Source organism: Mauremys mutica, chromosome 3 (genome assembly GCF_020497125.1).
Source record: "Mauremys mutica isolate MM-2020 ecotype Southern chromosome 3, ASM2049712v1, whole genome shotgun sequence".
Lineage (NCBI taxonomy): Eukaryota > Metazoa > Chordata > Testudines > Geoemydidae > Mauremys > Mauremys mutica.
In genome coordinates, this window is record NC_059074.1 from 158755661 (window position 1) to 158777837 (window position 22177).

A 22177-nucleotide genomic window follows, 5' to 3' on the forward strand; every position below is an offset into this window, starting at 1 on the left:
GCTTTTAACATAACTACCACAATTGTATTGAAAGATCAGCCAGAAGTAATGATACATTGCATGTAGTTGTATTTCTGAAGGGTATATAGTAGAATGGTTTCTACTGTTCTGTTTAGGCTCAAACATTTTCTGAAACTTCAGTCAACCTTTTTCCCCTGACTGCTGCTTTCTGTCATGTCAGAGGATGAAGTTCTTGCTGCTACAGCAGAAGTACCTGGAATACCTGGAGGATGGCAAGGTTCTGGAGGCACTTCAAGTTCTGCGCTGTGAACTGACACCACTGAAATACAATACGGAGCGCATTCATGTCCTCAGTGGGTAAGGGTGTTTAATCTTGGACAGCTAGTTCTACAGAATATCCTGAGGGATTGTGTAATTCAGTGGAAACAAGTGCTGGTCAGTATTTCCTGAGCCCTCTCTTCATAACATTAAAAGTGCACTTGAATCATGTGGAATAAGTAAAATAATGTCTTGGTAAAAATGAAGCACTATTCTCCCTTTTGGACCCAGTCCCACTCCTATTGAAATCAGTGGGGAAAATTCCATTGCAGAAGCAGGGTCTTCTATCTCTCCCCTTTTTCTTCAATCTTTAGTACTAACTTGTTTTAAAAATCTGAATTATTTATGCTTGGTGATCACTGCTATTTAAAATGGCAAGGGGAAGAAATTTATTATACTGACTGTATTGTTGTACCATGATTTATATCATATCATCATTCATCCAAAATAAGTGTTTATATATACTGCCTTTATGGTATCAGAACCTAAACTGATAAGGACATAATTTCAGTCCTTTAAAGGAAGCATGTTCAGTCTCTTTTCCTATAGCTGAGTAATTCTCAAGTTGGTAGGGGTTGGGTTTTTTTGTTTTTTTTTCTTGCGGTGAAGGGGGAGTGTAGCATGTGCACAGTCTCCTTTTTTTTTTTCCCCATCTCTCCTGAAGGTCAATCTAAACAAGATCTGTTTTGTTTCTTATCCATTACCTTGCATTGGTACCTTCTCTCCTTAAATCTTTCTAGTTAGTGACAAAGGAAAAGGGAACTTCTAGAGCAAATGGCTATTGTCCATCACCCAGACTCCAACAATAAATCTTACTAATGCATTGTATCATTACCATCCCAAGAAACAAATTGCAGAACCCGGTAGTGTTGGCATCATTGACAATGCTATTATGCTAGAAATTTAGAAGTTTAGTATGATGCAGCTTGAAACACATATGTATACCTCAAACACACTGGGATCAGTTAGCATAGTAAATCTTGTTTGCATCTAGGTATATTTTTATGCCATCATTGACTAGTCTAACTTGATGTAAACTTCTGAGTCACTGAGTTGGGTTTTTTATATTGAAATTCATAAGCGTTTGAGTAAATCTGCATGGGGGAGAAATGAAATATATTGCTTACAAAATAAAGCATCATTGTCCCCTTTAATTTGCCCCAATCTAGTCTTTGACTCCTCATACATTTGCCCAAGCTTTTACTTGAGTGCAAGTTGGTCAGGAGTGACTGTACCGTGTCTCCTAAAGATCAATACATTCTTGCTGTAATAAGCTGATGGAGGAGAGAGAGGTCCTAAAACAGAGATCTCTCTTCTTAGAGTCTCCTCTTCTACCCCCACTTCACTTAAATATGAATTGTAAACAGGAACATCTCCATGTAGACTCAGACTTTAAGGTCAGAAGGGACCATTATGATCATCTAGTCCAGGGGTCTCAAACATGCGGCCCGGGGGGCTATTTCCTGTGGCCTGCACCCCCCTGCCTACCTCCAGGCCAGGGATGGGCAAGCTACAGCGGATTGCCCCCCTTGAGCCCTGCACCGCTCCCTGAAGCAGCTAACATCACGTCCCTGCAGCTGGCTGGGGGAGAGGGCTCTGTGTGTTGCTCTGGTTCCAGGCACCCCCCCCCCCCCGGGTTCCATTGGCTGGGAACAGGGAACCACAGCCAATGGGAGCTTTGGGGGAGGTACCTGGAGGAGTGGCAAGCAGCGCGGAGCCCTGCATCCCTCCTCCCCCAGGGGCCGCAGGGACATGGTTCCAGCTGCTTGTCCCAACTCCTTGCCCCGAGCCCCCTGCCTGAACCCCAACCCCCTGCTGCACACCAACCCCCTGCCCTGAGCCCCCTGCTGCATCCCACACCCCTTCTGCACCCTGAGCCCCCTGCCTAAACCCCAACCCTCTGCCACACCCCGCACTCCCTCCTGCACCCCACCTCCCTGCCCTGAGCCCTCTGCTGCACCCTGGACCCCTCACCCCTCTTGCACCCCACACCCCAACTCCCTGCCCTGAGCCCCCTGCCGCACCCTGCACTACTCCTGCACTCCCTGCCCTGAGCCCCCGCCACACCCCTCTTGTGCCCTCTGCGGGCAGGGAGGGGGCGGAGTTGAGGTGAGGACTTCGGGGAAGGGGTTGGAATGGAGGCAGGTAGGGGGTCGGAATGGAGTCAGGGCAGGGCCGGGGCCTCATGAAAGGGGTGGAGTGGGGTCAGGGCAGGGGGCAGTGAGGGGCGGGTGTCAGTGATGCGGTCCTCGGGCCAATGAACTAGTCCTCATGTGGCCCTCATGGTCATTTGAGTTTGAGACCCCCTGATCTAGTCTGATCTCCTGCACAACGCAGGCCACAGAATCTCACCCACCCACTCCTGTAGCAAACCCCTAACCTATGTCTGAGCTATTGAAGTCCTCAAATTGTGTTTTAAAGATCTCAAGGTGTAGAGAATCCTCCAGCAAGCAACCTGTGCCCCACGCTGCAGAGGAAGGTGGAAAAACCTCCAGGGCCTCTGGCAATCTGCCCTGGAAGAAAATTCCTTCCCGACCCCAAATATGGCGATCAGTTAAACCCTGAGCATGTGGGCATCCTTACAATTGAAAATGAATTCCAAAAGGTTTAGACCATAATAGGATGTGTTCATTCGCTTTGTTTTTACAGGTATCTGATGTGTAGTCATGCAGAAGACTTGCGTGCAAAAGCAGAATGGGAAGGAAAAGGAACAGCTTCCAGGTCTAAACTTTTGGACAAACTCCAGAGTAAGATATTTAATGTTCAGCATTTAAATAGATTTTTCTAAATACACCCCAAATATTTTTCTAGTACCCTATTAAATAGGATGTAACTTTTTCGAGGAAAGTAAGTGTAATTAAAATCACTATCTGTGACTGGTGCTTTATGGAGAAGATAATTCTGGTTACTGGGAATGACTTAGTGATTTTTGTGGGTCTTAGGTCTTGTGCCTCTCAATCTTATGCTGCCTCTAGCTGTTTGTAATAACAGCTTTCAGTTCTCAGTGCCTCTGCTATATGTAGAAAGTATATGAATTGTTTTCACTGCCATCTGCTCTGACTGTTAGTTTGCTTCTTCCATGTCACTTGTGATAGGCCAACATGTTGGATGTATTGCAGCTGTCCTTGATATTGACCCAGGGACTGTCTGATCCTAGGGCATGTGGTATCTCATTTCAATTCTATAGGCCTATCCATAATATAATGGTTTTCAGCCTGTGGTCCTCAGGCCTCTGGGGGGGTCCGCAGACTGTCAAAAGATTTCCAAAGGGGTCCGCACTCCCATTTGAAATTTTTGAGGAGTCTGCAAATGAAAAGAGGTTGGAAAGCATGCTGTAATGTGGTGGACTCTACTGCTCCATTAATAGCAGTACTAACATAGTGTTGCCTTTTAATTGGGAATTCCTCATAGTGAGCACAAAAGGTGGTCTAGTGGAGTCTCACAATTGAGGATTTTACTGTTAAAATCAGCGTGCAGCAGTCTACTTTGTATAAGTGGAACTTGTGCTGAACAAAAGCAACAGAGCTAAAAAAAGTACAATTCTGTTTGAAAACATCAGTGAATATGAGTTCATCTTTGGGTCCTCAGTTATACAGTTATAAACCAACAAGTTGAGCAGTAGGTTGGATTTCTTTAATTTATAACTCTTTATGGGTTTTTATTCAGTAAAGATAAAATGTGCGTTTGTAATTTTTGTGGGGGTTTTTTTTTCTTTAAGCATACTTACCGCCATCGGTGATGCTTCCCCCAAGGCGCTTACAGAATCTACTACGTCAGGCTGTGGAGCTGCAACGAGACCGGTGCCTATATCATAATACCAAACTAGATAACAGTCTAGATTCTGTGTCACTGCTTATAGACCATGTTTGTAGTAGGTAAGAATTCCTTTTTCTACTTTTAAAATTGACAGTGGTATTTTTTTTTTAAATATATAACACAATCCACTTACACGATATTGTTCCTTTGAACTGTAGGACAGTTGTTTCAAATTGGAACATGCTGGAGTAGACTGGGAAAAGCCAGGCCCATTTAGTTGACTAACTGTTTGTGCAGACAAACTACAGAACATGTATGAAAATGCTTCTTGATGTCTGGCTACTTCTCCTTGAGGGAATGCAATTTACTGTTTAATGAGACAGGGCTGCCCAGAGGGGGGGCAAGTGGGGCAATTTGCCCCAGGCCCTGGGCCCCGCAGGGGGCCCCACAAGAATATAGTATTCTATAGTATTGCAATTTTTTTTATAGAAGGGGCCCCTGAAATTGCTTTGCCCCAGGCCCCCTGAATCCTCTGGGCAGCCCTGTAGTGAGATGGGTGTATGTATCAAGGATTTAGCCTTAATCTAAGTGCACAAACTTGCTGCTACTTGCTAGTCTGTCATTGTCTAATGGCTGTCGAATTGTTACTACCCATTCTTTGTCTTCAAACTTCTTGGATGCGTAAGGTAAATCTGCGTTTACTGTTCAAGGTCATATTCCAGATTTAGTCTTTAATTAATGAATGCCGTTACATTTTAGAAGTTGAAATTAAATAAAAACACATAATGCATTCTACTCTCTAATTCTTGGTCATAGCTAAAAAATGTGTAATGCAAACTAAGTAAGACAGAACACACAAATACATGTCTTTAACTTTGGCAAAGTTTGTTTTGTAAGAAAACACCCAAATTTCATAACTCTTATATGTAAGTAACATTGGTGTTGCTTAGAAATTTAAAATGTGAAACTTGTGCAGGCACCAGGGAGGAAGTAACTCAGTGCTGGTATATCATGCACACAGAGAAACAGTTGCTGTGTTTTGAGTGTTTTTCTTCAGACAACCAAAGCTCCTCAGGGATCTAGCAGAAGTGACATGAATGCAAAGACAAAGCTTGTAGATATTTCTAGAGTATAATGAGGGGTAAGGCCACAAGTTACCGAACACTGAAGTAGCACGAAAAAGGGGGATGGTGTTTTATATTTTTGGTGTTTGGAGTAGCAGTTCAGTTCTTTGGCTCATAATGAAGATTTTCTTCATATTAAATGCTTACTATAGTGAGCTACTAACAACTTCTCAGGACTCCCTTGTAATTCTGTTTTTTTCTCTAAAAATTGCCAATATCTCCAACCACATGGGATTTTTAGCTTTAGACTATTTGGTATCTATTTTTAAAGTGAAGATTTCCATTTCAGTAGTCTTTTCTATACTTCTATTTAGAATCTAAATGACTATCCTAATACTTATAACCATATGTTCAAGTAATTGTTCTGGCTTTAGACTTTTGTAGTCTTGCGCTTTTAACTGCCACAACACCTTAAATTCCTTTCTTGTGTGGATTTTTGGGCATCTCACTTCATTTCAATTCTAGGGAATAACAAGTGGTTTGAAGGCTTTTTTTTTTTTTTTTTAGTGTGGGTAGGAATTGGGGTCCTTGTACTTCAGAAAGGATTCTTAACATTAGGGCAGTAATAAATTGTGGACCGTATTGATTTTTAATACTTACTGCCAGTCTAAAAGTGTGTTAATGCTGTGTTTGCATCCAGCTAACAAGTGAGATCAATGCAATTGGAACACCCTCCTTTAAGATGTAGTTATATAAAATAATACAATAATATTTGCGGGCCAAATGTAACAAGTCTGGGCTTGTCTAAAGCCCACCCATCATAAATATATGCCCATGTAGGTCAAACTTTTATCTTTCTAATTTTGTATCCTCCACACCCAGACTTGCATACTGGGTGTGTGTGTATATGTATATATCAATTAAACCATAGTCTCATGTACCCCCCTTTCTTCCCCTCCCCCCCCCAAAAGAAGATACTTCAAAACAAAGGCTTCCACTCTGTCCTCAACTCAACCTATTGTACCTACCTATTGCAGGGGTCTGAGATCAGTATGTGGTGCGCCGTACATGCTGCAATGCTTGGGCATAATGAGGTGAGTTAAAGACAGTGGAAGCCAGATTCTGGATTTTGTTTTTAGGCCTTTTTAATTGTGTAAACAAATTGATAGAATTAAAGTAACAGTAATCTAATAGTTTAAAAAGACAATGAAACTTGAGTAATATTAAAATTGATAGGATAGTCTACTGGTAACTTCCACTTTATTTATTTATTTATTTATTTATTTATTTTTAATGGGGTTAATCTGTATGGATTTCTGGCAATATTGTAATCAGGCATGCTTATATCACACGAACAGATACAATGTTGAGCAAAACAGACCGGATTGCTGCTTCTCAGGAGGTGGAATGAGGGAGAGGGTACTCAGAGTGGAGGGTGAAGCTTTTTCACATTACTGGCCTTGTGATAATGGAGAACTTAATTGGGGACAGGTGGGGGACCCTTTACTGCATCCTTTTATTTTATAATCAATCCAATTTTAACCACCACCCCCCCCAACCCTTTTTTGAGAAGTAGAAAGTGGAGTCTGCATACTTCTACCGCTTCAGTTTGTGGTTGTAGGATTATGCATAGGAAGATGATTTATTTAAAAAACACTGAAGGTTTTGGGAGCAAAGTGAACATTGCCTCTTGCAGATATTGGGTTAGCAACACTGTCAATCTTGATGGTGTCTGTTTATTAAGCAGTGTTTTCATTGTAAACGCTGGGAACAAATTTACTTTCATGTTAAAGTTAAATTATTATTCCAGTAATTTTAATTTTAGTTCTTTTGGTCTGTTTTTAAAGGATTAAATTTAGAATTCTAAAGTTGTGAAAACACAGTAACTGATGAACCATGTTGTTGACATGGTGGAATAAAGCATAAGGAAACACTAAGGCAGAGGTAGTCAATAGGTAGACTGTGGGCCAAATCCAGATCACCAGAAGCTTTTTGAATGGACCCTGAAAATTTTTTTATTTACTTATTTTAAAAAAAAAACAACAATAATTTTCTCTTGAGTCCGGACCTTGATTATATCTTGACCGAGAAATTTGGATCTTGACAAAAAATAGTGTACCCCTGCATTAAGGGTTTGTCTACACTTGAAACGCTACAGTGGCACAGATAGTCCACCTCCCTGAGAGGCAGTAGCTAGGTTGACAGAAGAACTCTTTTGTCTACGCCATATGTTAGGCAAGCTTAACTACATCACTCAAGGTTGTGGATTTTTCACACCCCTAATCAATGTAGCTGGATTGACCTAACTTTTTAGTATGGACCAGGCCTAAAGTTTAATGAAGGACTTTTGCATAAGCAGAAATGTAGAGAAGTATGGTTGAGCATGAGTACTCAGCTAACTAAACAAAACCTGTTCAAACAATTATCCTTCTTAACCAACATCTTGTCTTGTGACCACCCAAAAATATCAAGTTCTGTTCTGTTCCACATATTCTGAAAAGAACAGTGGTTGAGTACCTGTTTAATACATACTTCGCTGTATCTGTGAAGTACAATTTACTGAGCAACTTGCCTCATTAGTTGAGAGAGGAAAGTGTCTATCTTTTCTCTCCTTGTTTCCTTGCATCAGTGTAAGTTACTTGCATGGACTCCTTAAATTCATGTCAGTGACAGGCTGGTCTGCTGCTATAAATGATGCTTGTGTACTATGACTTTCATTCATTAAATTGATATTTATATGTTCTTACACTAAATGGCTTTGTGCAAATGGGACAGCAGATTTACAAGTACAGTATTAGAACTGGCAGAGCGGTAGTAAACATTAATAACAAATTATGCTTAAAATAAGTCTTCCTGTAACCACCGTATCTCAAATTCAGTTTACACAGTCCTAAGATCACAAACATCTTGATTGTCTAGAAACAATTACAGTACTGCTAGTTACAGTAATGTCACTTGAAAATACTGTGTAAACCCCCTCAAAACATATTGGAATTAGGCTGATTTTCTATTTAACCATTCTTAAAAACCACAAAACCATGATTATGGAGGCATGCCTCCAGCTCTTTTCAGTTATAACTAATTGTAAGGGGGGGAAGTAGGGTGGTGTTTCCCTGCCTTATGTTTTTTTGATTTTTTGGGTCTATTGCTTGGTAGTGCAATACCAAGAGTGTCTTTCTACTTAAAGAAAGCGCAGAGAGTATCTTAAAAAGATTTCCACATCTTTGGCATACTAAACAAATGTGTAGTACTTTTTGCAGGATTGGCTTAATTACCTCACTGACTCTTCCTAACAAAAATTACTGAACAAAGATAAGTTATTTTAGGACAGTCACTTGTGTCATGAATTTGTCAGTATTGAGTGTAAGAAGATTTGTAACAATGTTTTATAACCAGTTTTACCTAAATTGTATTAATTATTACAGTAGCTCCCCCAGTCATGGATCAGGACCCTTTTGTGCCAAGCACCGTACAAATACACACACACACAAGATGGCTCCTGCTCCAGTTAACTTGTAAGCTCTGTGGGGCAGAGACTGTCTTGTGTCTGCACGTCTTGCACATTGGCATCTCTAGAAGCTATCGTAACATAAATAACGCACACAATCAGCCAGGTGATTTCAAACACTGTACAACTACTTAGTGCCAATTGGTGAGCTGCAAACATAACTGAGCTTCTCTCCATTTTTCTGCATGAATTTAATGTTTTGATGGTAGGATCTTCCTTGGCACATAATTTGGGGGCAGGGGGAGGATATTAGCTGCTGCTATTGTTCTGTTTTTGTTTGCTCATAAGTGGGGCGGTATTTGTATGTAGTTTGCAAAGTAACAAAATACCACAGTGATAAACACTATATAAAAATCTAAATTACAGGAAATTAATGAGAGTTTCATTTCTTGAAAATGATCTTGTAAAAGTTAGTATTTCCATTACTCCTTTTTAGCATGTAATTAATCACGTCTGGGGAGTTGCCAGAAATAGCTAAAGTGAAAAGTCCTGTAAATTGTTAATTTATTAACCTTAACTTTTATTGCACTAATGTCCAGAGGCCCAATCAGATTGGTGCCTGACTGTTCTGTATCCTACAAAACTTTAGGAAGATCCAGGTAGTGTCCAAAGATCTTGTAATTTTAATCTGAAACCCAGGGAGTGTAACAAACAATAGGAAGTAATGGGGAGGGAAGTCTGAGGGTAACAGTAAGATCTTGTGAATATAGCCAATCTACGAAGTCACATCTTAATGTTTTTGAGTCATTTAAGAGGGTATCTTTAATTAAAGATTTTTTTTAAATCACCAATACCTAGTGGCCCTCAAACTAGACCGATACTGTCTGGTTAATGTTCATAATGAGCTTTGAAGACAATCCTGTCTTTTGAAATACATATTAACTGCAGAAATCTTTACTTTTTATAATTAGTTTTTACCAATTGCTTATCAGATTGTGTTTAACAAATCCTATGGTTTGTTTTTTTGCTTTGTTTCAGGAAACAGTTCCCATGTTACACACAGCAGATACTTACAGAGCACTGTAATGAAGTATGGTTCTGTAAATTCTCCAATGATGGAACTAAACTAGCAACGGGATCAAAGGACACAACTGTTATTATATGGCAGGTTGATCCAGTAAGTGCTCAGACTTTAACGTGTGTGTGTTTTTTAAAGGTAAAAAAGACCTAAGCTATATGCGTCTCTTCTAAATCATGCAGACTTTTTCTTAAATTTTCATTGTGCTTTTGGTATTATTTCAGTGAAGACCTTTATTTTAAATCCTCTCTTTACTTTTAATAATTTGAATTATTTTAAATAGAAGTCCTGTTCACCATTTAAACATGCTACCTGATCTTTGAGTGATAAAATGTTCACAGACCATATAGAAACTTCATCAACTATCTGCTAATTGCCATTGTACATACAACTTGAGGAACTTTTCTTGATTCATGTTCTGTGAAAACCTGGCAAAGTCATTAAGAAAGGATGTACAGTTTTTTTTTTTCTTCAAGACTAAGTTCTCCTGACGTTTTAAATTGTTACTATATATTGCTTATTTGCTTCTGCTACAAGGAAACGGCCAAATCTCCTTACCCTAGCTATTGGATATCAGTATCTTTCCTGTCTGTATTGTATTTTCTTGTAAATAAAATGCTTGAGCAGTCACTCTGAGATTATTCAGGTCCTAGTGATATGTTGGTATTTCAACTGCATTATGAATTAGATGTAATTATGTTCAGTTACTAATTGAAAACATGTTAGGAAATGTGCCACGAATACATATGCATAATATACTATATGATTACATATCAATGTGCATGTGTGCACACAATATTCTGGTTTCTTAGAGTTGTAACTCAAACCTTTTGAGAAGATTTTAAAAATTATACTGGGTTATTGTTACTTAAATCCCAGTTATAAATTTGCAAGCTGCTCCTTCTTCCTGCAGCAGGATCTGAGTTGAAGGAAAGCCCTCTCTTCTCTCTTCCCTGCAAATCCTCCTCTTCTCCTCTCCCCCCCCCCCCAAAAAAAATTAGGAGGGGTATACCAGTTGAACTCTTTACTGTTGGGGAACGGTGGGGGATCTTGAAAATAATTAACAGATGAGTTCTGTGTATACATCCAGCTTGGAAAAACTTGCTGCTAAGGATTCTCAAGGCTTGATGCTGGAGATGATTTTTAATTGGAGCCAGACCACTCTATAGTTTATAAATGTCAGGAGACAGTTACAAAAAAATGAATTATTTTCTAACATGGATTGGAAGTTCTAGCTTATTTAGGGAAAGTGATTAAGGGCAGATCTGTGGTACAAAATGGCACCTCAAGTAGTAGCAAATAGTTTCATAGTGAGTCATTAATTATATACTATTTAGTCATACCAAAATAAATGCACTTTAGGTGTTTGAAATTATGCCAAAATGTTAAGCAAGCACTGGTCACTAGAAGAACAAACTAGTGAAACACAGCTTTTCTAATGGCTATTATTTGGAGAAATTCCAAGAAACTGTATTAAATCTAACAACAATCGGTAGATTTGAAATGCATTCCTCAGTAAAGTTGAAGGAAACGCTCTTGTTACAGGACATATTGAATATGGATTTAAATTGCATTAGGCCGTACTAGTCACTTGGTTTCATAGTTGCCAGGGCATATGGAGTCCATTTATTTCTCTTCCCATCATTTCAAGTAATTGTTTGAAAGTTAACAAAATAATTGGCTCAAGAGAGACTGTCAAACTTTGTTCCAAACTTATTCTATTCCCTAGCTATGTGCTGATCCTGAAAATCTGAAGAATGTTCCCCTATATTTTTAATCCTTTTGGGCTCCATCAGTAGTTCAGCAAAGTGTATCCAAACCCTCATATTTCTCCTGAAAATAAACTTATCCCCACCCCCAAAAGTCCAGTGTAATGAAAATGCTGCTGCTGAAATCCTTTCATTCTTGTCACTCTGACTATCCCATGCACATTGAATTCAATCTGGTCTCTTGCATCAGCTTCAGCCTCCTCACCCAGAGGCTCTACAAACTCATCTGCCCCTATATTTTTACTCTCATTTCTTCTTGCTCTTCTTCCACTACTTTCAGTCCTACTAGACTGCTCACTTAGGTTCTGTCCGGTCAGTTAGTACCTTGACTTAAATGGGACCACTTATGGGGAAAGACACTCTACTTAAGGTGACAGAATCTGGCCTTTGGTCTTTCTGTTTTGCCTAGCCACTATATCTGGAAGAACTACCTTCTTGTCCACTATGTGTCCTCTCCTTAAAATCCATCCTTAAACTTTCTCATTCTGGGTGTCTTTCCTGCCACATTGTCCTTTTCCTGAACTACTATTCCATGTCTTTTGTCTTGTCTTGTCTGTCTTAGAATGTGAGCTCTTATAGTAGGAAATGTTGTAACTGTTTGTTTTGTAAGGGGATATATCAGCTTAGTGTTATGAAAAACAATATAACTATGTTGACCCTGTTCAACACTATTTTTGTGGTCTTTCTGGCTTTGAAATGGAAGTAAATGCATACTAATTTTGTAGCTGTGCTGCCACAGTTAGTCACCAGGCACAAAGAAAGAGATTTAAAAATATTTACCAGAAGCCAATACAGAAGCTTGGGGAATGGAGCTGCAGGGGCAGGGCCTTGAGGTGTGTGTTAAACATACAGCTGTTGTAATACCTCCACTATATAATTTCCTTGTTGGAAGGAAGATTAGATCTTTCCCTTTCCTCTGAACTTCCTTGCAGTTGGAGTGGGTGAGTTCTGTCTCATGGAAGAAAGGCTGACTGCTGTTCTTCAACAAGTCAAGGGCCATAGATCGATCCTCCATTGAACTTTCAGCATTTTAGTAGAAACAGACCTTTCAGTCTCTGGCAGTAACATAGTCTCCACCTCCTAACTAGTCCACCAATTTCTGACTCCACAACTACAGGCAGGTGAAAAACAGACCTCTTCTTGCAAAGTTTATATGAATAACAGAGAATTCTGATTGTCTATTGCAAACTTCTAAAATCTGGAGCAAGTGGATTTCAGAGCTAAAAGACCTAAGATTTTGGAGGACACCAGGAGCAAATAACTGGATATATGGGGGAATCTTTTCTGCCTGAGGTACTGCAGCAGCACATTTCCCCTTGCAGCAACAGGACAGTGAGCAGTAGGGCAGTGAAATATGAAGAAAGGAGAACTTTGCTTTTCTTGCTTGTACCCCCCCCCCCCCATCATCGAGTGCATGGACAGATTTCTGTCTTTTCTGTGACAAAGAGAAGGATTTGGTGCTTGTAGCCTCTTTTGCAAAGGGATTATCTAGGCATCCCTCTCTCAGTGGACACAGAAAGGAGGTGCAGGAGAAATGGCAGATAACTGGCATGCCCTCCGCAGCTGGCAAGGACAGACAGGGTGAAGATGCTGTCAGAAACTGTCCTCAGTCACTGAGGGCCAATGTGTCCACAGAGATGGTGGTGTTTGGTGCAGATGGGGAACAGCAAGGTGAAAACAGTGGGGGGGCCCTTAGGACCTGCCCTCAACCATTCATCTATCCATCTTCTGTGTACTTTGAGGGGTTTTTCTGTTGGGCCCATCTCCACTCAAGAATCCAGCTCACCTATTCATCAGGTCTTATCGCAGATCCTCCAAGGTTGGAGACTGCTCATCTCCAGGGTACGGATTGAGTCAATTCAATTTTATTAAATCACATATGACGTATGTCTTTTGCAAATATGAAAAGGAAAAACAAACTCCGTGTAAAACAGCAACATCCATATAATGCATTAAAATGTCAATCAGAACGTAATATTATCTCTATTCTTCAACATAATGTGTAAAGGGCAAAAACTGCCACTGATTTAATTACTAGTGATTGAGAGAATACTAAAAACATTACCTCTTTTGTATAAAGTCTTTATTACCATCTCATAAGGCAAAATCTAACACACTCAAAAGCTGGGAAATTCTACAATCCATAAAAGGACATAGGTCTTCTAATGTTCCATATTTATATGGGCAAAAACGAAGATGTGAAGGAACTTTCCATAGCAGCCTTTAAGGACAGCAATTTCCATGGTTTGGAATCTTAACTGAGTATTTGATTTACATAAATGAGGTTTTGCTAACTCATTCAAATATGGTTCAAAAACATGGGCAGTCTTCAAAACAGAAGACCAAAAAGCAAACTTAAAATCCTGAACCATAGCCAGATCTTCATGTTGGATAGTATCTGTCACTCTGAATAGTTGACTTAAGTTGATTAAAAAATATTGATAGGTTTTTCTATTATTTACTTAACTTAGCTATAATAAATTGGAGAGTCTTCTGCCATGGACATAAGGAGTACCTAGGTTGTTCCTCCATCTCCTGAAGGTAAGGACAGGGCAATCTATACTCTGGAAGTACCTCCTGGGCTCTCTGATGAGTGATCTCATTAAACCTTCCTGCCTGTGCCAGCCCAAGCACCCCTCAGCTTCTTTCACTGGGGGTACTGCCTCTCTCTCTCTCTCTCTCTCTCTGTCAGGGGACAGTTGAATTCTCTCCAAGATCCCAAGTGAAAAAGAGCTGACTTGAATAAGGCTAAAATAAAACAGAGGGAGGGATTGTTGGAGAACTCTCACTAGGTCTCAAAATGAATTCCTGAGTTCCTATATATATATATATATATCCCAAGGAGTCCAAAGGGCCCCAAGCAAAAGGGGAGACATTGCCTGTCCCCTTACCAAGAGGATGTGCAAAAAATGGATGCAACAAGCTGTACTCCTTTCTGTGATGGAGAGGAAATGAAGCCAGAGGAGTTGAAGGTAAGATTCAAGGCCCTGATGGCTAAAAAGAAAAGTACCAAGACGCACGTAACTCACCCCTGACATCTTAGGTGTAAATTTTCTGAGACATTGCAAAGGGTGTGGCAGGGTGTTTTGTTTTGGTAGTGGTGCAGTTGTTGAAGTCCATCTGGTTATAGCAGGAAAACCTCAAAAGAGGTCTTGAAGAGAGAATCTATTCAGTTTAATCTATTATTAGTCTAATCTTCAGTGAAAGTTTGTTCCACTTGAACTGGATCCCCTCAGCTTTAACTTTAGATAGTGGTACTCAGCTATTTTGTTATCTACGTTATCCCAGAGGAGTGCAGATCTCTTGGCAGTTTGTAGATGGAGATGTGGTTTCTAATGCATCTGGGACCTGATTCTTGGCAATTCATTATCAGCCCTTCAGAGGGAAGCAAATCTCTTGTTCTTATGAGGCAATAGACTCCTCTTCTCTATGAAAAATCTTAATAGAGAAGGGACTGGCAAAGTAAGCCGAGACCTGACTTCAGGAATGGAGCCTTCACCCCTGCGTTTGAGTGTGATAACTTTTTGGACTACCAACCATGAGCTTCTTCACATCCAGGAGCCACAGCAAAGTCATATTCTTGTCCAGGAGAAGATACTTGAAGGTTGCTACCATGGAGACACTATCCAATTGAAAACCCACATGCGGCTCTAACCATTCCTACTGCTCTCAGTGTAGTCGGGTCCATCTGGAGATGAAAAATGAGGCCACATTCTTACTGGGTAGGGAGACTTATTTTATAATAACAGCATGATAGAAACCTGTCCCCTTTCTACACCACAAAAGGACTGTATTGTAGCAATGCTTCACCATGATCTAGTCGTCTTGATCCTGGTTGCCTGGCATTTAAAATAAATTAATTGGGGGGAGTTTTTGGTTGTGGGTTGTTCTGACTATTATAGTTACTCTGAGGATATCTTTCCCTGAATGTCAGCTTCAAATACCTTTCAATTTGGCAAAGAGACTGGCACAGAGACTGATTATTACAATTCCACAAGTAGTAGAAATCCTCCAAGAAGGCTCAGCTTTGGGAATCATGATGATAAAGTTTCTGTATTATTTTGCATCCTTTGGTTAAGAAACTGCCCAAACAACAAAAACACCTCAGTGCACCTGGACGTCCAGCAATTTCTTAGAACAGCCTTGTTGACCAGGCATTTCTGTGGAAATTAACCTTGTTTTAATGCCCTTACGCAAAAAAGCCTTTCAGGTGACCGTATGGCTGTTAACCAATGCATTGACTAAATTCTACAAAGTAGTTCTTAAACTTCAGTGGGTACAGCCTTAGGAGGGAGTTCTGCGCACTTCACTGCAAACAAATTTTTGTGAGAGAGAATCTGTGTATTTCAGAATCTTTGTTCCCTTTCTAAAAGATCTTACACTGCTCAAAAATTCTGTTGTAGGATTTGTGGACCTTGTTTCACCAAAGAATAGGAAAACTCATCTGTCTGAACGCTGCTGCTTTTCTTTTTTTGTGCCAAGTGGCAGGGCCTGTACACCTAGCCCGACGGTGCAAACTAAGGGATATGTGAAGGAGTTTATATACTTAAATTTTAAAAACTGTGTAAACTCATTTCCTGAAGTAGGCATACGTTTTAAATTAAAGAATCTAAAAATCTTAACCTAAACTGGAGAGCAACTTCAGAGGAAGGAGTTTAGGCTGCTGCCAGTGTCTGAGATCTGTCTGTCTCATGCAGTAAGCATTGGGCCTTCTGCATACAGGATCTATGGACCTTGCTATATAAGAGGAAATTTTCAGGTAAGCACCAATAAATAATCCTAATTTATCTTATTTTCTAGCCTTTTTTTCAGGTTCCATAAATACTTCCAGTGCCTCTCTTTGCACTTTACCTACCCACCCCTTGGGAAAACAAGGAAATGAGTCGCTAATCAGTTTCACTGCTGCAGTTTGGACCCTTATGGGCAGCAGGGAAAATGACAAGAATAGTCTTGCTTTCATTCTGAGTGCTTGGGGAAAATGTGAAAATGGCAGAACGGTCTCTTCTGCCCATAAGATTCTGATCTGGAGCAGTGAAAATGACTAAACTAATCACATTTCCTCAGCTTTGGCTAGCAGCAATGAACAGTGACAAAAGGAACTGGATCTGTGTGCAGGCTCAGTACTGCATTGGTTAAAGTTCAGAAGTTAAAGTTTACACTCTTCACTTGCCGGGATGATTTAGTGGAGTTAATTTTTTTTTTCTTTAATCCTTGAGGAGACTTTTCAGTATGGGAAAAGACAGAAGCCACAAAGGATAGTAGGCAAGTAGGAAATGTTTTCAAATAATGGAGAGTAAAAATACCTAATCAATACTCCCCTAATTGAACAGTTGTTAATAATCTGATCACTATACGCTGTATCTTTAATATGATTCGGGACAGATTCATGAGGCTTGTGACTACAGTTGGGCCAATACTCAACTAGAAGATTTCAGGGTTTGGATCAAGCCAGCAGCTGACAAGCTGTTTAATAGCATAAACACCACCTTAATATTTCAAATAGTTGATAAATAACTTACGAATTCGCTCTAATGAGCTGTCCTGCCATTAAATTGCTAAACACGATCTTGAATTTTACAATCGACTATCATTTTAAAGTGGTTCAGTAGGCAAAAGGAATGCCTCATGCATTAACTAAACTGTCAGTATTAATGACTAAATACAATTTAAAACAAAGGCAGTTCTTCACAACTGGCTGACAGTCCTGTAACATTTTATATCACTTTAATAAGGGAGGCTCTTGCATTCCTACAACTACAAAGAACTGGAGGAAAATATTCTTATTATGGGCAATTGAATATTTTATTTTGAAACTAGCAGTTGGAAGTGTAGTAGCTGACTATGGCCCCAGGAGCCAGGAACTCTGAAATTCTAATCCTAATTCTGTCACGTTCACTGCCTGACCCAAGGCACATCACCTAACTTCTGTCTTATTTAATCATCTTGTAAAACTTGGTTAACAATACTTGTCTACTTCACAAGGGTGTAAAGACTGGTTCCACTGTGTAAAGTTTCTACAGTGCTTTGAAGATGAAATATTGCATAATTGCTAGGTATCCTGCATAATCTAAAGTATGGGCCGTATTGTTTTTGCACAGAACTCTGTCAGTGAGTTCCATAACAAAACAAAGGAAGAAAAAAATATCCGCAGAATACCTACTAGTGCTTCTCTCTGTATGTTGGGAATTTTGGAAAGGCTTTTTTGTGTATATATGGATCTACTCTATAGAGTAGTAACTGCTCACTTACAAATAGAGATTAAGATTCTCTAAAAAGAATGTTTTGTTTTAAAAAAATAATGGCCAAATCATACAGGCCTGAATTGGGTAGAAATCCTATAAAAACTCAAGACTATAAAATTTGGCTCAGGTTGTCTTGACAGTAGCTCAAATTATGCCAAATATTGACTAGTCTTTTTAGCATATATGTATTTGTTTTACTTAGGATACGCACCAGCTAAAATTGCTTAAAACATTAGAAGGGCATGCATATGGTGTTTCTTACATTGCTTGGAGTCCAGATGACAACTATCTTGTTGCCTGTGGCCCAGATGACTGCTCTGAGCTGTGGCTCTGGAATGTACAAGTAAGCAATCCAATATTAATATAAAATTTTATGTTTAACTCTAGCAGTTGGCTTTATTATGCATTGGAACTGTTCAGTAATGATATCACTTCAGTAAGCTTGTTTCTAGATAGGTGAACATGGAAACATTACAGGTTTTTTTTCTTTTACTAAAAAGGTTGCTAATAAACCCAAATCTAGGTAGAATATAAAGTTTTGTATATTAAATGTGAACAGAACTGAAACTAACTTGTCAGTGAGTCTACTCTTCATGGATCTTCTGTCCTTTCAACTCTGGAATATAAAGAGGTGGCTGGAATGTTTCCATTCCAAGTGATCATCCATGCCAGAGAGAAGTTACTGGTTTTTGAAAAGTCTGGATGATGCACTTCAAGAGGATTTCTTTGAGGATTTATAAGGGGTGAATTCCTTTAGTGCGTGGTTTTTAAGAACATCACAACTTATCTTTATAATGTTCAAGTGACATTTAGGGGTTTATCGGCGAGGTGAGGAAGTAGCTGGGAACCCAAGTGCTGTGTTTTCTTTAATTTTGTGATCCAAGTGGCCAGTGTGGTGGAGTCTGACCCATCCACATAGTGCTGAGACGCTTGTGGGTGTGATCTAAGAGCATTTGGTCCTGTCTCTTTGTTCAGTGGGTGAGACAGTCGAGGGCGTATACATCTACCCCGATATAAAATTACTATCTCTGCATTCTTTTGGTTTCCTTTTTTCTTCAGTCCTTTTTTTTCCTTTTTCTGTGCCTGTTATTTATCTTTTCCCTTCCTTCATTGATCTTTCACTTTCTCCTTCCTTGATATCTCTTCTTTCCTTTCTTCTTCCCTCCAAATCCATTAAATACACCCACTGCCTGTCCTGGCTTCAGATCTGAAGTGGAAGCAAAAAAGTTCTGAGGCTGAGCTCATTGCAACTGCTCGAGTGAGAACATGGCTGACAGTTTCCCATGCTGAAAGAAAATTAGAATGACCCCAGCTCCACCTCCTCATTGCTTCCTAGAAGGCTTTCATAGTGTGCAACTTTCTTTACCTTTTTATTCAATTAATGCAGTGAAATGTCCATAATTAGAAACACTAGGTTAAGTTTTCATACACCTCTGTTAATTATGTGTCTGTAGGGGTGGGGAACACTGGATTTTTGTAGTGGTTGATTTTCTTTGTTTCCTTCCCAGACTGGGGAGCTGAGGACAAAGATGAGTCAATCTCATGAAGATAGTTTAACCAGTGTGGCTTGGAATCCAGATGGGAAACGCTTTGTAACAGGAGGGCAGCGTGGACAGTTCTATCAGTGTGTAAGTTCTACCTGTGTGTTCGTGTCCCCTCAGAACACTTGCTTCATTGCAGCTGAAAACAGTAGAATGCACTTAAGAGTAAAAACTAGGGCTGTCAATTAATCACAGTTAATGCCTGCGATTAACTGAAGACAAAATTAATACATGTTCATTGCGTACCTCTGGGCAGGGAGGTAGCCCCGTGTGCTGTGGAATGGGGGCTGAAGCCCTGAGCCTGTATTTGAATATATAGAAAATATTTTAAAATAAGTGGTATTCTGTTTGTTAGTGCAATTAAAAATGATTAATCGTAATTTTTTTTTATTTTAAACGCTTGACCACTCTAGTAAAAACAGGTGTAACATGATTAATGGGTCTGTTTTTTCCATATGTTGAGGTAGTCACTAGAGTACATGTAATGAAAAATAATGTAACTTGTTATAAATTTAGTTGCCCGTGGAATCTTTTGGCCCTCCTACTTTTGGAGGTAGAGTAGCATGTATACTAATGCCCTGACAAGGCTTTTTCATTCTTTGGTACCAAAGCAGTTGATGTTTGCTGAAACAAACATCAGTATGATGGGTCAGTTTAGTTGATGAGCAACTTCTTTAGCATTCTCTGAGTTTGGTTCACAGGAATCATTGACTAGTGAACACTTTAGGCCAAGGAAACTAGCTTTCCATAGAATTCATCTGGACTATTTACATTTCTAGCATGCAAAGCTATAATTTAACTATTTACATTAAAAAAGGGAGGGAGGAATCAGTCCTATGGATATGCTGTGAACCATCCATTTGGGGGTCTGGTTTCTTGCCGTCTGGATCATTGTGTTGGGAGTACTGCGATGGTGCTGGAAGAGTTGAGGTCTTTGAATAACTGGCTGACTTGAGCCAGGAGTTTAGATTTCAACCATGTCAAACAAGGGATTCTCCTGACTCTGTGTTGGTTTGAGGGTGGAGATGGAAGGCGATGCCAAAAAATACACTAATTCTCATGATCACCAACATTTTATCTGATACGGGACAAGAGAAATCTTCTCTCTTCATTCTTTTAGTCGTTACAATTAAAAGCTCTCATCAAAATTCCTTACAAATCTAACTTAAAAGAACACCTTGGTTATATTTCCTTCCTAAACAGGATCTAGATGGTAATCTCCTTGACTCCTGGGAAGGGGTGAGAGTGCAATGCCTCTGGTGTTTGAGCGACGGGAAGACTGTTCTGGCATCGGACACGCACCAGCGAATTCGGGGTTATAACTTTGAGGACCTTACAGACAGGAACATGTAACTACCTTTTCTTACAAATTCTTAATTCTCATAAATCTAGTCTGATTCCCCTGTTGAGAAAACTGTAGTTCTGATACATTACACAGACTGTCTATCTACATCGTATAGTTTATCTGTGGACCCAGCAAATACTGAAATAGAACCAGATTACTTAAACTCAGTTCTGATTGTAATCCCCTTTCAAATACAATACCCATGGCCCACTTAGTTATAAATATGAAGTATTGCAAATGAAAATTTTTGTGCTTTCTTGGTGTTACTTTTTTTTTTTTAAATGTCCAAACAGTAGTGCTCCTAACATTATGGTGTCTTTCCTGTGATTTCAGAGTACAAGAAGATCATCCTATTATGTCATTTACTATTTCAAAAAATGGCAGATTAGCTTTGTTAAATGTAGCAACTCAGGTAAGTTGATAGATAAAAATACAAGTAAGACTTTTTCTTACCACTACTAATTTTATTTTTTTAGAAAATCTAAGGGAATTTGGGATCTGTAATGGTATTAAACCAGGGGTAGGCAACCTATGGCACGTGTGCTGAAGGCGGCACGCGAGCTGATTTTCAGTGGCACTCTCACTGCCCAGGTCCTGGCCACCGGTCTGGGGGACTCTGCATTTAAATTTAAATGAAGCTTCTTAAACATTTTACAAACCTTATTTACTTTACATACAACAATAGTTTAATTATATAGTATAGACTTACAGAAAGAGACCTTCTAAAAACGTTAAAATGTATTACTGGCACATGAAACCTTAAATTAGAGTGAATAAATGAAGACTCGGCACACCACTTCTGAAAGGTTGCCGACTCCTGTATAAAAGAATAGACAAAGCAGTATTCCACACAACATAGTTCACAGTACGTACAGATATACAAATAAATAAATGTAGGATTCTCCAAAAGGGAAGATGTCATTTTTTTAAAAAGGCTTCACAAAAGTAGTATGAAAAGAAATATTTTGACTGTAAATTACAAAATATCTGCTGTTAGATATAAACACTTCATTTTATATGTTTGGCTTCCCAACGTTGCAGCAATATTCTAGAGTTATCATCCCTGGAATATTGGTGTTCCACGTAACTTTTCTTTATGGACTTCAGAATTTAAGTGTATTGGAAACCACGAAGTAGAGAATTGGGTGCTAGAATAGGAGACAGGACAAGAGTTTAAGCCATTGTTCTAGTGCATGAGATCCATTCAATTTCACATTATAGTCTAGTTTTATTGCCTAAGCTGGTTGACATGCCAAAAATAAACAAATGATAAAAATGGAATACTTTGAGGGTAGGTGCTGGCTATTGTTTTACAATAAAAATAACCTCCGGCATGCTCTTTGCCCCCCCAGGGAGTTCACTTATGGGACTTGCAAGACAGAGTTTTAGTGAGAAAGTATCAAGGTGTTACACAAGGGTTTTACACAATTCACTCGTGTTTTGGAGGCCATAACGAAGACTTCATCGCTAGTGGCAGTGAAGGTAACATCGGCTTTAAAGACTTCAGATGTCAGTTGATGTACATTTCAAGCACACAGTGTGTATAAAAGGGGATGATGCAATGTATTTTTAATTAATGTTAATGCTATTACCAGCAACTATTATCTATAAAAGGAAGTTATTGTCCACAGAAGTAAACAAAGGTGTGTCTCAGT

The 22177-nt window shown here is 39.4% G+C and overlaps 1 protein-coding gene across 2 annotated transcripts in view; it reads left to right on the plus strand.

The window, feature by feature from the left end:
• The window catches only part of WDR26 (WD repeat domain 26), a 43520-nt gene that overhangs the window by 11480 nt on the left and 9863 nt on the right, over positions 1–22177 (plus strand). Inside the window, exons 4-13 of one of the 2 annotated variants that reach the window (XM_045009746.1) lie at positions 182–318; positions 2929–3026; positions 3998–4154; positions 6137–6193; positions 9586–9724; positions 17839–17979; positions 19145–19264; positions 20381–20526; positions 20856–20934; positions 21875–22004. In XM_045009746.1, coding sequence (XP_044865681.1) covers positions 182–318; positions 2929–3026; positions 3998–4154; positions 6137–6193; positions 9586–9724; positions 17839–17979; positions 19145–19264; positions 20381–20526; positions 20856–20934; positions 21875–22004 — 1204 coding nt within the window. The remainder of the gene's footprint in view (positions 1–181; positions 319–2928; positions 3027–3997; positions 4155–6136; positions 6194–9585; positions 9725–17838; positions 17980–19144; positions 19265–20380; positions 20527–20855; positions 20935–21874; positions 22005–22177) is intronic. The other variant, XM_045009747.1, reaches the window with a different exon arrangement.